General features: G+C 60.2%; 1 protein-coding gene across 3 annotated transcripts in view; it reads left to right on the forward strand.

Annotated features, from left to right (window-relative positions):
• HDAC7 (histone deacetylase 7) overlaps positions 1-15758 on the forward strand; it is a 58189-nt gene that overhangs the window by 16457 nt on the left and 25974 nt on the right. The window contains exon 1 of one of the 3 annotated variants that reach the window (XM_077192706.1): positions 535-646. The exons of 1 other annotated variant lie outside the window; for it this stretch is intronic. Coding sequence is in view for 1 of the 2 variants with exons in the window: in XM_054649285.2 (XP_054505260.2) it covers positions 7903-7954 (52 nt within the window). In the remaining variant the exon portion in view is untranslated. Of the gene's footprint in view, positions 1-534; positions 647-7541; positions 7955-15758 lie in introns of those variants that run through there. One more of the 3 variants, XM_054649285.2, reaches the window with a different exon arrangement.

The raw sequence follows: 15758 nt of genomic DNA on the forward strand, positions 1-15758 counted from the left end.
TCCTGGGCTCAGCTCAGCTCATCCCGGGGGATGCTCCTGCCTGTCCTGTGCTCAGCTCAGCTCATCCCGGGGGATGCTCCCTCTCTCCTGCCCCCGGCTCATCCCCACCCGCCCCGGTGCGGTGGGAGCTGCCCCGTCCCGGTCCCCCGGGGGATGGAGGAGCCCGGGCAGGGAGCAGACACCTGGAACGGGCAGGTGCCAGGTGGAAGCGCTCGGCTCCAACTCAGTGCCCGGAGCTCTCCCCAGGCTCGGCCGTTCTGCCGCCCCTCTCCCCGCACTTTGGTGGCTCCGCCACCGGGATGAACGGGCTCGGGGTCAAGTTTGGCATCCAGCGACCCGCGCTCGGCCGCGATTCGCGCTGTCCGGGTCTCTGCAGCCGCTGGAAGTCGCCGCTCCCGGTCCCTCGTGTCGCGGAGCTCCGACCCGGAACGCGCCGCCCGCCCCCGGCCCGTCCGGTCCCGGCCCGTCCCGGGGGCGGAGCGGCGCCGCCCGCAGCTCCCGCCGGGGCCGCCCCGCTCCGCCCGCCCGGTTCCGGAGCGGCGGCGCAGGTGGAGCCGGAGCCCGCGGAGTCCCCGCGCGGCCCGGCCGGGGCCGCCCCCGCCCAAGGACGCTCCGGCATCGCCTCGGCTGCCGCCGCCAGCACAAGGTAGGCACCGGGACACCGGGACACCGGGACGAGGGGACACCGGGACACCGGGACACGGGGGCACCGGGACACGGGGGCACCGGGACAAGGGAACACCGGGACACCAGGGCGGCGGCCAGGGGCAGTCCCGGGTCTGTCATCCCCGGGGGTTGTGGGGTCCCCGTCTCCTCTCCGCATCCCGGCTCGGCTCCGTTCCCCGCAGGAGGGAGCAGCCCCCGCTCCGCTCGCCCCCTCCCCAGGTGTTTCGCCCCCTGCTCCCGCAGCCCCCGGGGCTGGCAGGCTCCTGGGAGCGGGGCGGGCTGGGCGAGGAGCGCCCAGCCCGGGGGTGTCCGGTCCCTGCAGTGCCTGCCCGGGGTCTGCGGCTCCAGCCGGGATGGTGGTGACCCCGTACCGAGGGACAGCTCTGGCAGGGCTGTCACAGGGACCGGCGGTGCTGCGCCGGTGCCGGGGGATGGCGACTCGCAGAGCAGCTGATGCAGCCCGTGTCCCCTGGAATGTGTGCGTGTGGCTGCGGGGCTCGGCCGGGACCGGCTGCCAGAGCTGAGGGAGGGAGCTCGGGCTCACGAGGCCCGCGGACCCGCGGCTGCCTTGGAGAGCGAGCGCTCAGATGTGGCAAAGCCGAGCCTGTGGTTTGCTGGAATGTTTTTGTGCTGATCCGGTTGCCTTTCCCTTCGGAAGGGCCGGCGGCGCGTGGAGGGAGTGCGAGGGCAGAGGAGCAGCAGCACTGCTGGGCTTGCATTTGCTGCGAGGGCACCTCCCTCTCTCCAAACACCTTGTGGGAAAAGGATGTGTGCTGGGAAAAGAGCCGTGGATGCCCCAAATACCCCGGATCCGTCTGCCAGAGGCACGAGCCAGTGCAGCCCACAGATCTGTGCACCGTCCAAGGTTTGCCCCGTGCTGGCAACCCCTGGGCTCCCAGACAGCAGCTTCCCACACCTTTCTCCACGGCAGAGGTGTTATCTGTGCTCCGGAGGCTTTGCTGAGTAATGGGACGTTGGGAGGCTCCTGCGGAGGAGGTGTGGGATGTGCTGGACACGGCTGGGCCGGGAGAGGTGAGGCGTCGCTCACGGCACAGGCAGGGAAGCGAGTGGCCGCAGGGTTTGGATTCTGCCGTGGCGTTTGCAGACAGGATGAGCTGTGAGTGGTCCTGCCCCGGGTTTGTTCCAGCAGACAGGGCCCCGGGAGGCCGGGGAGCGTGGGCCCCGCTCCGAGGGTCCGGATGCAGTGCCTCTGAGCAGATGTTTGCAGAGGGTTCCAGCCTGAAATCTCAGCCTTTCTCAGGGGATCTCAGGCGCTTCCTGGTTTGCAGCGAGGGTCGGAGGATTTCAGCACTTCCTACTCTCTGCCTGGTGTGAGCAGGAAGTGGGAGCATGAAAATGGCAGCAGAGGCTCTGGCAGTGGGGCTGGAAGCTCAGCAGGGAGCGTGTGGGGTGGTTACACCTGTCCTGAGCAGGGTCCCGAACCCTTCAGGTGTGTCCTTTGGGAAGGGCCAGGTCCCAGTGTCGGGGCTGGTCCCACAGTGAGTCCCATCCTGCAGCTCAGGGATGGAGCTGAGCGTGGACGGGCACACAGGAGCGTGTCTTTTCCTGCAGTTATTAAATGGCTTCATTGGGAACCTCCCCGGGGCAGGGAGAGGCTTTGGCTGGTGCTGGCTGCTGTGCTGGGCTGCTCTGAGCTGGCAGGGGCGTTTCAGAGCGACACCGAGTTCTCTGTGGAGCAGCAAAGGGAGGAACTCCACATCCTCCTGCCACTGGGGGCCTGGATTTGAGTTGAGAGATGGGGAATTTGGGTGGCTGGAGCACGAGTGGCTGGCCCTGGCTTCTGTGTTCACATTTGGCTGGATGGGAATTGGAGTCGAGGCCCAGCTTCCATCAGGGGTTGGAGGCTGGTGGCTCAGAGTCCTCTGAGGCTCTGGGGATGTGAGTGGCCACATCAATGCATTTGGGACTCTTGATGCCAAAAAGTTCCCCCACCGTGGGACACTGGGATAGGAACAATTCTGGGGAAGCTGAAAGGCAGTGCTGCAAAACTCTGAACCATTTAGAAACCGTTGAAAGAAAAACGAGGTTTGAAAACGTCAGTTGTAAGGAGACCTTGTGTGTTTGGAGTCTGTGGCTCAGATTTTCAGGCTTTTTCCTGTTCCAGCAGTGGGACACAATGGCATACGTGCTTTTTCAGTGAGTCTGGGAAATCCTGCAATCATGGATTTAACAGCTGGGACCTTGAGGAGGGGAAAAAACAAACAAGTGTGTTGGCAAGGCTCCGAAACCAGGCAGCTCCTTCTGCCCCGCTGCCCGACTCCAGCAGGGGAGGTGGCGAATCTCCTCTTCCATCTCTGGTTCAAACATCAAACCTGAGTTGTTCTGATCTGATTTATTAGCTTTTGATCTCCATCCAGCCCCGTCGCTGCTCTCCGGGACAGCTCAGGAGGGAGGTGAGTCAGTGCTGGAGCTGGAGCTGCCGACTCCTCGCCGTGTCTGCCTCATCCCCTTGCTATGCTCCCCGAGGGCAGGAATGCATCCGTCCCGTTCAGGCTCTGCCGGCTCCCCATTAACAGCTTCCCTGCTGACTCGGGTGTCCCTGCCGAGGCGGGGAGGGGACCCACGGCCACCACGGCAGCGTGTCCTGCCCGTCCCGAGTGGGTGCCAGGCTGGGGCTGCTGCCCTGTGAGTGCGGCTCCAGCTCCTGCCTGGCACGGCCAGTCCTGCTCTGCGGCTCCGAGTGCCCTAAAAACACCTCGGGGAGCCCTGCTGGGAGCAGCCCCGCGATGTTTTCCTGCCTTTGTTGGTGCCCTCACACACGGGGTTTGTTTCTGGTCACCCCACGCTGGCCTCCTTGGACCGGCTGCTCTGCTCCAGGTGCCCTTCCCAAAGAGCAGGGTTTGTTGGGGACAATTCTGTCACTCGGGGAAGGTCTGAATCGGCACATTTGCTGTTTGACGTGATGGAGCCACGAAGCTTCCGAGGGGGTGGCCAGAGTTCAGGGGTGTGCAGCGCTGGTAAATGTTCACTTTTCAACACAAAAACCCCGGGTCTTGTTAAGCCAAGCCAAGGAAATTTAGGAGAGCAGCTCTGGCCTGCAGACTGCAAGCGAGGGATTTGTTTTCTTTCTGTGTCCTGGAGAGCTCTGTCTTCCCCTGAAGCTGCCTTCCTTCCCGATATAGCAGCAGTTGCTAACTCTGAATGAATGTGCTGAATTCCAGGTCCGGCCGCTTGCCTTGGAGCTTGGGCAGAGCCAGGAGGCCTGGGTGGCACTGGGTGGCACTGTCCCAGCCTCCTGCCACTCTATAAATAGCCAACAGAGCCCAAGTGCCCGTTGGAGAGAGTTTGGAGCTTTCCCAGGCTCACCGTGGAGGCGGCTCAGCGTCGCTGAGGTGGCAGAGCCGAGGGTGCCACACGTCCCTGTGTCCCTGTCACCGTGTCCCTGTCACCGTGTCCCTGTCACTGTGTCCCTGTCACCGTGTCCCTGTCACTGTGTCCCTGTCACCGTGTGGTGCCTCTTGGGCAACACCCGAGGATGCTGAGGAAAGAGCCTTGAGTCAGCGCCACGCTGTCACCCAGGGAGGCCCCCAGCAGGGAGGGGACATCCTAAGGGTGGGACTGCATGGAGGTCCCGGCCCCACGGAGGGGCTGGAGTGGGGCAGTGGCCTCACATCTGACCCCTGCACACATCCAGCCCAGCTTTGGGTTTGTTTGTGATCCCTGCACACATCCAGCCCAGCTCTGGGTTTGTTTGTGATCCCTGCACACATCCAGCCCAGCTTTGGGCTTGTTTGTGATCCTTGCACACATCCAGCCCAGCTCTGAGTTTGTCTGTGATCCCTGCACACATCCAGCCCAGCTCTGGGTTTGTTTGTGATCCCTGCACACATCCAGCCCATCTCTGGGTTTGTTTGTGATCCCTGCACGCATCCAGCCCAGCTTTGTTGGTTTCTTTCACCTAAAACTTCAGTCTCAAGGCCAGGTGTGGTGTGTGGTTGCTGGAAGGAGAATTAGGATGGTGTTAATGGGCTTTTCCCTGGCTGCCCTGCCCCTCAGCACAAACCACCCTGACACCTGCATCCATCGGGTTTTGTCCCGTGAGCTGTTGGTACCCAGGAGAAGGAACGGTGCCAGAGGGAGAATTGGCTCTTCCACGGGGCTGCATTGCAGAGCTGGATCAAAACACGGCTCACAGCAGGGCCAAACAAACCCTGCTGAGCTGGGCACGCTCTGCCCCGTGCTGGGAGGTGGCACCACAGGCAGGGAACAGGAGGGCAGAAGTGCAGGAGCTGGGGGAAGAGCTGGGAGCTGGGAGTGGCTCACGCTGCTCTCCTTGTTTCTCCTCATGGAGAGAATTTTGGTGTGTGTGGGGTGAACCTGTCAGTGGTGCTGGTCCAGAGCGTCCTCCCAGTGTTTCCCTGGGTCCTCCCGTGTTTCACCTGGGTCGTGTGCTGCTCTGAAAGATCTCAGCATGCCCAAGGAGCCTCTGGAGCATCCTGCAGCCCTGGAGGTGCCCTGGAGCTCAGCTCCAGAGAGGTGCAAGCAGGGCAGTTCTCCCGGGAGGAGCAGCTCCCTGGTGCTGCAGGAAGGAGTCGGGATGTGGTGCTGGGGTCGGCGCTCTGGGGGTGTTCTGGAGCCGTCAGGGAGGGAGGATCTGCCACGGGAGGAGGATCGGCCACGGAAGGAGGATCTGCCAAGGGAGGAGGATTGGCCATGGAAAGAGGATCTCTTACAGAAGGAGGATCTCCCATGGGAGGAGGATCTCCCGTGGAAGGAGGATCTCTCATGGAGGGAGGATCTGCCATGGAAGGAGGATCTGCCATGGATGGAGGATCTGCCATGGATGGAGGATCTCTTACAGAAGGAGGATCTGCCATGGAAGGAGGATCTGCCAAGGGAGGATCTCTCGTGCAAGGAGGATCTCTTACAGAAGGATCTCCTATGGGAGGAGGATTTCTTAGGGAGGATCTCCCACAGAAGGAGGATCTCCCACAGAAGTAGGATCTCCCACAGAAGGAGGATCTCCCATGGACAGAGGATCTCTTACAGAAGGAGGATCTCCCATGGACAGAGGATCTCTTACAGAAGGAAAGATCTCCCATGGGAGGAGGATTTCTTAGGGAGGATCTCTCATGGAAGGAGGATCTCCCATGGGAGGAGGATCTCCCATGGACAGAGGATCTCTTACAGAGGGAAGCTCTCTTACAGAGGGAGGGGAAAGCTGCTGATGCTGAGGCTGCTTTTTCATCAGCTGCTCTTGCGTAAGGGGAGCCCTGGGCAGCACAGAAAATGTGGAGAACTTCCTGGCACTGCTGGAGACAAAGCCAGGATCGCTCTCTCAGTTTCTTTCCTCCTTTATGCTTTCCTGAACTTCAAGGCTTATGTAAATTGCCCAGGTTTGCCCAGGGCTCGATGCGCTGATGATAACTTTCATTTGTAGCCCGGGGGTGCAACTTCCACATGAAAATTGTCTCTTCTGCCCCTGCCTTGGCCTCTTTGCCCCATCCAGCTGCCTTCAGCAGCTCTGGGGAGGCTGCTGGAAGCAGCTCAGGGTTATCCTCAGTGGCTGCAGGGTGGAATATTCACAGCAGAGCTGGCTCTGAGGTGGGCTCTGTCCCTTCTCCCACGCCCCTTGCCTTGCTCACCCCCGGGTTTTGCCATGTCCTTCCTGTCACCTGTGTGTCACCCTGGCCTCTGTGTCCTGCTCGGGGGGCCTGGCACTGGCTCCTTGCTGTCCCACAAGAAAAGGCAATACAAAATTCTGATCATTTGCAGTATGCATTGTTTGGCTTCCCAAACAATGTCAGGGACAACTTCCCCTGTCCCAGGGTGCTCCAAACCCCATCCAGCCTGGCCTTGGACACTTCCAGGGATCCAGGGCAACCCCAGTTTCTCTGGGCACCCTGTGCCACGGCCTCACCACCTTCCCAGGCAGGAATTTCTTCCTGATTAGCACTGTAGACTCTGTCAGTCTGGCTGGTGACTTACTCCTGACAAAAACCCAGGAAAAAGCACATTTCTGGGATGTGAGTGAGCTGGCAGAGTGCAGTGGCATCACGAGGGATGGACACACTGTGAACTGGCAGGGACTGGTTTCAGGCGCTGAGTTTGATCTCCACAAACTGCAGCTTGTGTGGTTGTTTTCCTGGTATCTAAAGGTTCAGAGATCTCCCAGAGCTGCCATTGAAATTTCCCTGCATTAATCTTGATGCTGGTTATGAACCAGGACCAGATCTTTCCACCCCACATCTGGTGGCTGGGTGCAATCCCAGCCCTTCCTTCCAGGGGTGAGCTGAGCCAGGAGCTTGAAGGGCTGCTTGGGCAGAGCTGAGCTTTGGGCTTTGGGATCTGGGCTTTGGGATCTGGGCTTTGGGATTTGGGATCTGAGCTTTGGGCTTTGGGGGTGCTCTGGGTGCCTCAGCCCTGTCGGCTCCCTTTGAGGCTCCTTTGGCCACAGCAGCACCTCTGCAATTCCTGCTCCGTGGAGGTGCCTGGGCAGGCTGAACCTGTGGCAGCAGGCTCGGCTCGACGTGGGCTCGGGGTGGTTTGTGCTGGGGTTTGGCCTCATCCCAGTGCGGAGAAGCCGCGGCCACACTGGGCTGCAGCCCTGCACTTCCCTCTGGGCTCAGCCCTGGGGATGCTCGGGGGGCTTTGGGGTTGGGGACAGCCCAAAGGGGTCTCGGTGCTGCCCCTTGGGGGGACAGGGGTGGCCTGGGGGCTGTCACAGCCGTGGCCTCCCCCCGCACGGGTGCTCCCATCAGCCCTACCTGCTGCGACCTGGCTCTGTCTCGGCGAGGTGAGAGTTGTTGTGCAGAGTTTCCTCTTTTATATCCTCTTATGTCACGCAGCCCCGGCGGCTGAGCTGCCCGAAATAGCTGCCAATCCCGGGAGGTTTCACTTCAAGGTCTCTATTCTTGGCTCGCCGGCGTTTCTCAGTCATGAGCTCAGGGAGCGCGGCGTGAGGAGCAGCAGGCAGTGCCATGCAGGGATCCTGCCTCTGGCCCGGGGCGGCTCTGAGGGGACAGGGTGGGCACAGCCCCGCTGGGCAGCTCTGAGGGACCCCGGCTGGCTGGGGATGCACTGAGCCCTGAGGAGCCGCTCTGGGACGGGATGAGTCAGTTCTGAGCGGCTGCTCCACCGCCCCGGCTGTGTCTGACCCAGCTGAGCACGGCTCAGACGCTCTCCCTGCTGCTGAGGATGGGCTGGGCGGCAGGGATGGAGCAGAAGTGAACGGGGGATGCGGAGCTGTGGCTTCCCAGGAGCGGAACTCGCTGGATGTTCTCAGACTGGGAGATCTGCACCACACTGGTGATGTTCAGCCCGTCCTGTAAGTGCCTCTCCCATCCCTGGGTGTTTGTTCCTTCCCTGCACGGCTGTGAGCCCTGGCGGGGCTGGGGGAAGGTGTGAAGGGAGCATCCCTCAGGATGCTCAGGGATGGGGAACAAGGCTGGGCTTGCTCCTGGGCCTGGGGTGGAGCTGCTGCCAGTGTCTGGTGGGCACAGCCACCAGCGGGGCCAGCCCAGGGCACTGGGGGTTGATGTCCCATCTCAGGTTGTTCTGCAGCCTTGGAGCCAGGGGAGGGGAGCCACAGCATCGGTCCCAGCTGCAGCAGCAGGCACAGGACAGGCTCCTCTGTCTGTCAGCTGCATTTTCTGGCTCCTCTCTCAGCTGCATTTTCTGGCTGTTTCAGAGCAAACTCAGGAGTTGCCCACCAGCTCTGCTCAGATCTGTTGAAGGCGCTGCCTGAGGGGATGCAGGAGTTGTGCTTCCCCAGGACTTTGGCTGGTTTTGAGGGTGCTTCTTGGGAGGAACCTCATTTTCCAGACTTCCTTTCAATTCCTTTAACACTTTCAAGCTCTCCTGCCAGCCTCCAGCCTTGCTGCATTAGGTGCATTTCCACCCCAGACCAGGTCATGCCCAGCTTGGGGCACAGCCAGCATCCTGCCCCTGGGGCACTTATGGCACGGGGGAGGAAAGGAAAAAGCCCTTTGAGGGTGGGGAAGGTGCTGTGGTGGCTTTGGCTGAGCTCTGGGAGGTGCTTGGGGCTCTGTACGTGGGGTTGCTGGGGAGGGAGTGTTGTGTTCCGAGCTCGCATCCTGCCTCCGCTGCGGGGAGCGGTCACGTGCGCGCGCGAAGCCTTTGTCCTGCGCCTCGCTGCTTTTTTTAAAATTTATTTTTAGGTGCTCTCTGGCTTCCTCTTCCTCCTGCGCCGCGCTGCACTCCCTCTTTCTAGCTCCCTCTTCTAGGATTGCTTTTTTGAACAGTCAGTTCCTCCTTAGAGCCATTTTTGCAGGCCTTTGTCTGCGCTTGGGAGCCGGCCCAGCTTGGCGTTAGCAGCTGCTGGCTCCTCTGGGTAAGCAAGAACAAATAAAGGTTTACACTGAATGAATCATTTGAGCCTTATCTGTCCTTCCCAGTCGGGACAGCTGTGCAACTCCTGCTGCAGTGCCTGGAGGGCACGGAGGCTCCTCAGAAAGCTCCTCCTGCCACTGGCCAGCCCTCACGGGTTTGTGCTGCTGATCCCAGGGCTGCCCCAGCCAATCCTTCCTATCTCCAAGCTCCATTCCATGCTTGGTTGGGAAGCTCCACTCTGGAGTGGCTCATTTTCCAGGAGGACTTGCTCTGTTCTGGCTCCTTTTCCAAGAGGACTTGCTCCACTTGGCTGCTTTGGGCTCGCGGGTGCTTTGGTCGCTGGGTGAAAATGCAGAAGCGTCGTGGTGGGATCCACATCGTGGTAGGATCCTCGTGGTGGTGGGATCTTCATGGTGGTGGGATCTTGTGGTGGGGGGTTCCATGTCATGGTGGGATCCTCGTGATGGTGGTATCTTCATGGTGGTGGGATCTTCATGGTGGTGGGATCCATGTCATGGTGGGATCTTGGTCGTGGTGGGATCCTCATCCTGGTGGAATCCTGGTCGTGGTGAGATCCTGGTTGTGGTGGGATCCTCATGCTGGTGGAATCCTCATGCTGGTGGAATCCTCATGCTGGTGGAACCCTCATCCTGGTGGGATCCTTGTGGTGGATGAGCTTTGAAGGCAGACAGGGTGTGTGGCGATGAGCTCCTGGCATCCCCCGGGCTGTGGGACACAGTGTGGCACTCAGAGCGTGGCTTCGCTGGTTTCAGAGGCAGGATTAGCAGATAAGTGGCCGTAGTTTAATAACAAGTAGCAAATGTTTAATAACAAACGTGGGAGGAGGGAGGGGACAAAGGCAGACAAAGCCCTGGGCTCGTGCCTGGGAAGTTTGGATCTGACACCAAGATGAGGAGTTGACCAGAGCTCGTGTTGGACCCTGGGCATGGAGGGTTCCTGAGGGATGCCCTGGCAGCCAGCAGGGGCCTGGATCCATCACCCCTTCCCCTCCCCTGGCAGCCCAGAGTGCCCCGTGCCGGGCTGAGCAAACAGAGCCTGCACAGCCCCACCAGGCTGGGGTGGAACCTGCTTTTCTCCTATGGCAGAGCAGCTCTCTGCCTTTTACCACAAGTGTGCCCAGCCAGGGCTTGGCTTCTCTGCCCTTAACTCATTTTTTAGCCATTAGGTGGGCAAAAGTCCTGCTGGGTTTGTCCAGGCAGTGTTTGTGGAGCTGTGGGGTGGGCTGCGTTGTGAAACCTCATCTCCTGTGGTGGGTCCATCCCAGGCCGTGCAGGGATGCTGAATCCCCCCTTCCCCACCAGCTGCAGGCTCCATAAAGCGAGCAGGAATAATTCACCTGGATTAAACCACCGATCTTCCCTCTCCTTCCAAGGCTCTGCCGCCGTAAACAGCCGCGGGCTGGGGTAGGTGAGTGGAGGCAGCCAAGGCCTCGTGTCCACAAATGACTAAATCCTGCCTGAAAAGTCAAAGTATGAAAACATTATTTTTTGGGTTTGGCTGAGCCTCACGGATTGCTGGGATCGAGCCACCTTGGCTGCCTCTGGACACTGCCTGCAGCTCTGCCCACCTTGCAGCTAGAGAGGAGGGTGGAGGAAGGCTGGCGAGGGCATGGCGGGGTCTGGCAGGGATTTGAGGGTGCCAGTTGTCACCTGAGGGCTGGGTCAGGAGCCTGGCCAGGCCCTGAGGTGGGTCTGTCACCCTGGGCTTTGAGCACAAGCAGGGCTGGACCTGCCTCTCTGCATCCCTGCTCCCAAATTGCTTCTTCTTCCTGTGCTCGCATCTCTGGCTGCCCGGGCTGGGGAATTTCCTGCTGCTGGGATGGATGATGCTGATGTGGGGCTTTGGATGACACCAATGTGGGACTTTGGATGACATTGATGTGGGCTTTGATAACACTGATGTGGGGCTTTGGATGACACCAGTGTGGGGCTTTGGATGACACCAGTGTGGGGCTTTGGATGACACCACTGTGGGGCTTTGGATGACACTGATGTGGGGCTTTGGATGATGCTGATGTGGGGCTTTGGATGATGCTGATGTGGGGCTTTGGATGACACCGATGTGGGGCTTTGGATGACACCACTGTGGGGCTTTGGATGACACCAATGTGGGGCTTTGGATGACACCAGTGTGGGGCTTTGGATGACACCAGTGTGGGGCTTTGGATGACACCACTGTGGGGCTTTGGATGACACCAGTGTGGGGCTTTGTCTCCCATCGCAGCCTCCCGGGGCAAGCCAAGCTCATTCCCAGCTCCTTGGGCTCTCACAGCTCTCACCCACTGGCAGAGCCGGTGCCTGGCTGGATCCCTGGTGGTTTGTGGGTGGATCCCTGGTTTGGGATCCCTGGTTTGGGATCCCTGCACTGTTCCCAGGTGCCCGGAGCCGCTGGCACAGGACTGGCAGCCGCCAGCCCCCGGTGCAGAGCCAGGCCCAGCGGTGAGACGCTGGTATGTGAGATGTAAACTCAATCCCAAAGTTTAGATTACAGCCCTGTGAAAAACATCAGCTCCCCTAAATGGAGCCCAGATGGTGGCGGAAGCCTCGAAGCCGAGGGCCAGGAATTGCAGGAGCCGTGTGAGCAAAGGGCCCGGGGCCGTGGGGGAGGAGAGGGAGGGTTAAGGCATGGAGGGTCAGCTCCTAAACCAGGCTGGTTCCTCAGGGCTGGGGTTACAGCATCCAGGGTCAGCCCCTAAACCAGGCTGGTTCCTCAGGGCTGGGGTTATGTAGGGACACAGGGCATCTGCAGGGACACAGGGCACCTGGGACACCTCCAAAATCCCTGCAGGACTGAACTTCTGCTGACTCTGTGCTTTTGGGTGGTGCCAGAAAGCACCAGGTGGGAGTGAGGAAATGGGACACTGGGTGGGAGTGAGGAAATGGGACACTGGGTGGGAGTGAGGACCGGTGACTTTGATGTTCTTAATGCAGTGTCAGCGCTGCACTCCCCACTTGAGAAAGGCTGAAAAAGCTGCAGGAAGGAGGCCCTGCCTGGCAGGGAGAGGCGATGGTGAAGCCCAGGCTGGTTGGTTGGGCAGAGCACACTCGAGGCCTCGGCTCCTGTGGCGGCTGAAGAAGAGCAGGAGGTGCTGCAGGCAGGGGCTGAGCTGTGGTTTGTGCGTTGGCCTCGTCTCTCCTGCGTGAACCATCCCGGTGACGCCACATCTGATCAGGGCTCGTGTCAAATCACAGCTCAGGGAGTCCCTGGAGCAGCATCTGCAGCTGCCTCTGGCTCTGGCCAGGGCTCCACGAGTCTCGGTTGCCGTTCCTGCGGGTTCCTTGGCCGCCTCCCTGTTTGTGCTGCGAGCTGTGGATCTCTATCAGTGCCGATGACGAACCCCTGAACGCGAGCAGGGAGCTGGGAGGGTTTGGATTGTTTTTGCCTTGGTGGGACCTTGCTGTCAGAGCTGGATCCTCGGGGTGCCTGCCCGCTTTAGTCACAGCACCGTGCCTGGGTGGAGGCTCTGTCCCAGCTGGGGCTGGGCTGGGCCAGCCCTGGGGACCAGGGATGGGGCTGGGCTGGGGGAGGTGGGTGCTGACATGGGGGGACATCAGCTCCAGCACAGCCCAACCAGCCCAGCCCCTCACAGACGTGTCTGGGACACAGTGCCAGGAGAGCCCAGAGGGCGCAGGGCGTGCCTGGGAGGGGCGCAGGGTGTAGGACGGGGTGCTGGCACATCTGGAGGTGGGACACAGAAACTTGCAGAAGGATTTGTGGGCTCAGCCTGGTTGGAGCTGGGGCGTGTGCTGGATCTGCACGAATCCCTGCGTCCTCCCTGCTCCTCCTGGGTCTCCTGGCTTGCAGGGGGAGCTGGAGCAGATCCTTGCAGGGCCCCGCCACATTCCCTCTGTCCACGTGGCTTCTGTGGTCATCCCCTCGCAGCAGCTCTTGCACATTCCTGACCCTGGGAATGAGGGATGAGGCTTGGCTGGAGCTCTCCCACTGTCCAGCCAGCCTGACCCCGCAGCCCAGCTCAGGGCAGAGGTTCCCATCCCCATGCTGGGATCTTTCTGCATCCCATGGATCTCCCAGTCATGGGGACACCCCAAAGCAAGATCTGTGGGATGAGCAAAGCTCCCAAAGTGCCGTCTCACCACAAAACCTGGTGGTTTTTATTTTGTCAGATTACCCAAATTAACAGCAGGGGTACTGACTTAGGTTGATTTCATGGCAGGGAGGAGGAATCCCACCCCACAGGTCTGGCTGGGAACTGGGGCTTTCGTGCAGGACAAAAAGAGCTCCGTGAGGCAAAGGCTGAGCAGGGAATTGAGTTTGGGGCTGGGTCGGTGGATTTGAGCCTGGATGGGGCAGGGGGGGCTCCGGGGAGGGTTTGTGCAGCCTGTGCTGCTGCTGGCTCGGGCTCCAGCTCTGGCAGGGCTGGGCTGAGAGGAGCAGCCAAACAGCTGGAGAGAGAGGAGGTGCAGCTCCGGGAGCCAGGCTGTGGGAGCTGATTGCTCTGGGAAGATTCAAATGTGTTTTATCTCGCTGCAATCGTGGCCCCTCGCTCCAGACCCCTCCGAGGCAGGAATTCACCCAGGCACTGCCCCACGTCTGCAGCAGCCACAGGGTCTGCAGGAGCAGCCACAGCCCCTCCAGAGCCCCCTCCTTGGTGTCACCACCCGAAATCCCAAAAACCCACCGGGGCTGGGGGAGGGATGATGATGGAGGAGGGGTGGAGGAGGGTTCCCTGGATGGAAACCATTCCTGTGCTTCCATATTTTCCACCCGTCCACAGCAAAACCTCTCCCCTTGCAGGGGTTTCGGCATCACTCAGCCCTTTCTCTGCTCATCCCTGTTTGCTGCCATTCCAACCCTTAGGGCCGAGCTTGGGCTCCCCATTTTCCCTCCAGCAGCCCCTTCCACATCCCACACAGGATTTTTTCTGTAGGGTTGCAGGAGCCCTGGCAGTGGGATGGCAAAGCAGAGCTCCCTGCCAGGCTCTGAGGGTGGATAGACCAGCTTTTCTCCTTCCCTTATCACCCTGAGCTTGGCTGCACGGCTGCCCACCACGAAAGGCCTTTCCAGTTCTCGGCAGCAAGGGGAGAATCGTGGAATTGTTAAGGTGGGAAGAGACCTCCAAAATCATCAGGTTCAGCCTCTGAAGGGTTGGAATGGCTGCAGAGGTTGGCAGCAAACAGCAAGGTTGACTGATGCTGAAGGGGAAAGGTTTTTCTGTGGAGGGGTGGAAAGTATGGAAGCACAGGATTGGTTTCCATCCAGGGAACCTTCCTCCACCCCTCCTCCATCTCCCAGCCCTGGGGGCTTTTCAGGATCTTGGGGGAAGAGTTTGGGTTTGGTTTTGCAGAGGGGCTGAGAGGAGCCCTGGGGTGCTCAAAACCAGCGAGGTTTTAGGAGGAGATTTACAGAGCAAACTGAAATTGTTCTTCTTGCCTCCGCTTCCGTGGTGTGCCTTAAATCTTCTTGAGAAGGTTTTTAATTGGAGCACGCCACGCTGAAGGAATAGTCCCAGGTGTGAGTGGAGTCTGTCCCAGTTTAGCTGGAAATGTTCAGCAAGCTGGTGAAGTTCTGCCAAATTCTCAGGGGGCATTTGGAAAATGCTCCCAGGGATGCACAGGGTGGGATTTTTGGGCTGTCTGTGCAGGGCCAGGGCTTGGACTGGATGATCCTTGTGGGTCCCTTCCCACTCAGAATATTCTGTGATTCTGTGATTCTATGAAAACATTTGTTCCTGAAATTGGAGTCATTCCTGGGATTGCAACACCCAGGCTGTGTTTCCAATTAATCTGCTGAAGTCGTCATGTATTTCCAAGTGCATTGGCTCAGCAGAGAGAAATCTGGCACTGGCTGGGGGCTGAAATGCCAGCTGGGATGTGCAGGGAATGAGATGAGGGAATGGCCCCCGGGGCTGGCCCAGGGCACCTGGCTGGGATCAGCGAGGGGCTCTGCTGGAGGGGGGACCGGGGCAGAGCAGGCTCCTCCTGGGAATGGAGCTGCCTGCAATTGCTGTGGAGTCCCTGCTGGGTTTTTCCTGACCACTTCTGTTTCTGGGTGTGTGTTTTGTTGTGGGGAGGAGGGGAGGGGGTGCAGTGAGCTCTGCTCTGTGTGCTCCCTGCCCCACATCCTGGGGGGGGCTCGGTGGGGATGTTTGGGGTGGTGGGGTGGCCTCTGCAGCCCAGCTCCTCCCAGGCCTGCCGGGGCTGCTCCTGCAGGGTTGCTCTGGGAGGGAGCCATCCCTGGGGTGCTGCGGGGCAGTTTTGGGGTCAGTGCTGGGGTTTGGAGCCAGCTTGGTTTGGGATCTGGGGTCTTTTAGCTGCACCCCCCCGTCCCCAGACACCCCTGGCCGTGCATTTCCCCTCCCTTGCAGCAGCTGGATGTGACCCTGCCGCATTCCTCTCCTCTCCCCGGGGATTTGCTGAGGAACAAGGCTGGATCTGGAGCCGGGTCCCAGCTGGGTGGGAGCGGCCCCAGCGCTGAGCACAAACACTCACGGAAAGGAAAGGCCGGGATTGCGTAGAAATCTTCCTTGTCCAAAAAAACGAGGTTCAGGCTGAGGGCCCCCTCCCTCTGGAGCCAGCAGGGAAAGGGATGGGAGCAGGGAATGGGGATGGGAATAGGGAAAGGGAGCAGGGAAAAGGGAGCAGGGAAAGGGATGGGAACAGGGAAGGGGTCAGGAGTAGAAAAGGGGGAAGGGAGCAGGGGAGGGGTCGGGGAGGGCTCAGGGCGTCTCCTGCTCCGGGGTCAGGGTTGGCTCTTCCCTTTCTGTGAGCTGCCTTTGGAACGGGGACGTGCCAGCCGCT

Source organism: Agelaius phoeniceus, chromosome 35 (genome assembly GCF_051311805.1).
Source record: "Agelaius phoeniceus isolate bAgePho1 chromosome 35, bAgePho1.hap1, whole genome shotgun sequence".
In the NCBI taxonomy this organism is placed as follows: domain Eukaryota; kingdom Metazoa; phylum Chordata; class Aves; order Passeriformes; family Icteridae; genus Agelaius; species Agelaius phoeniceus.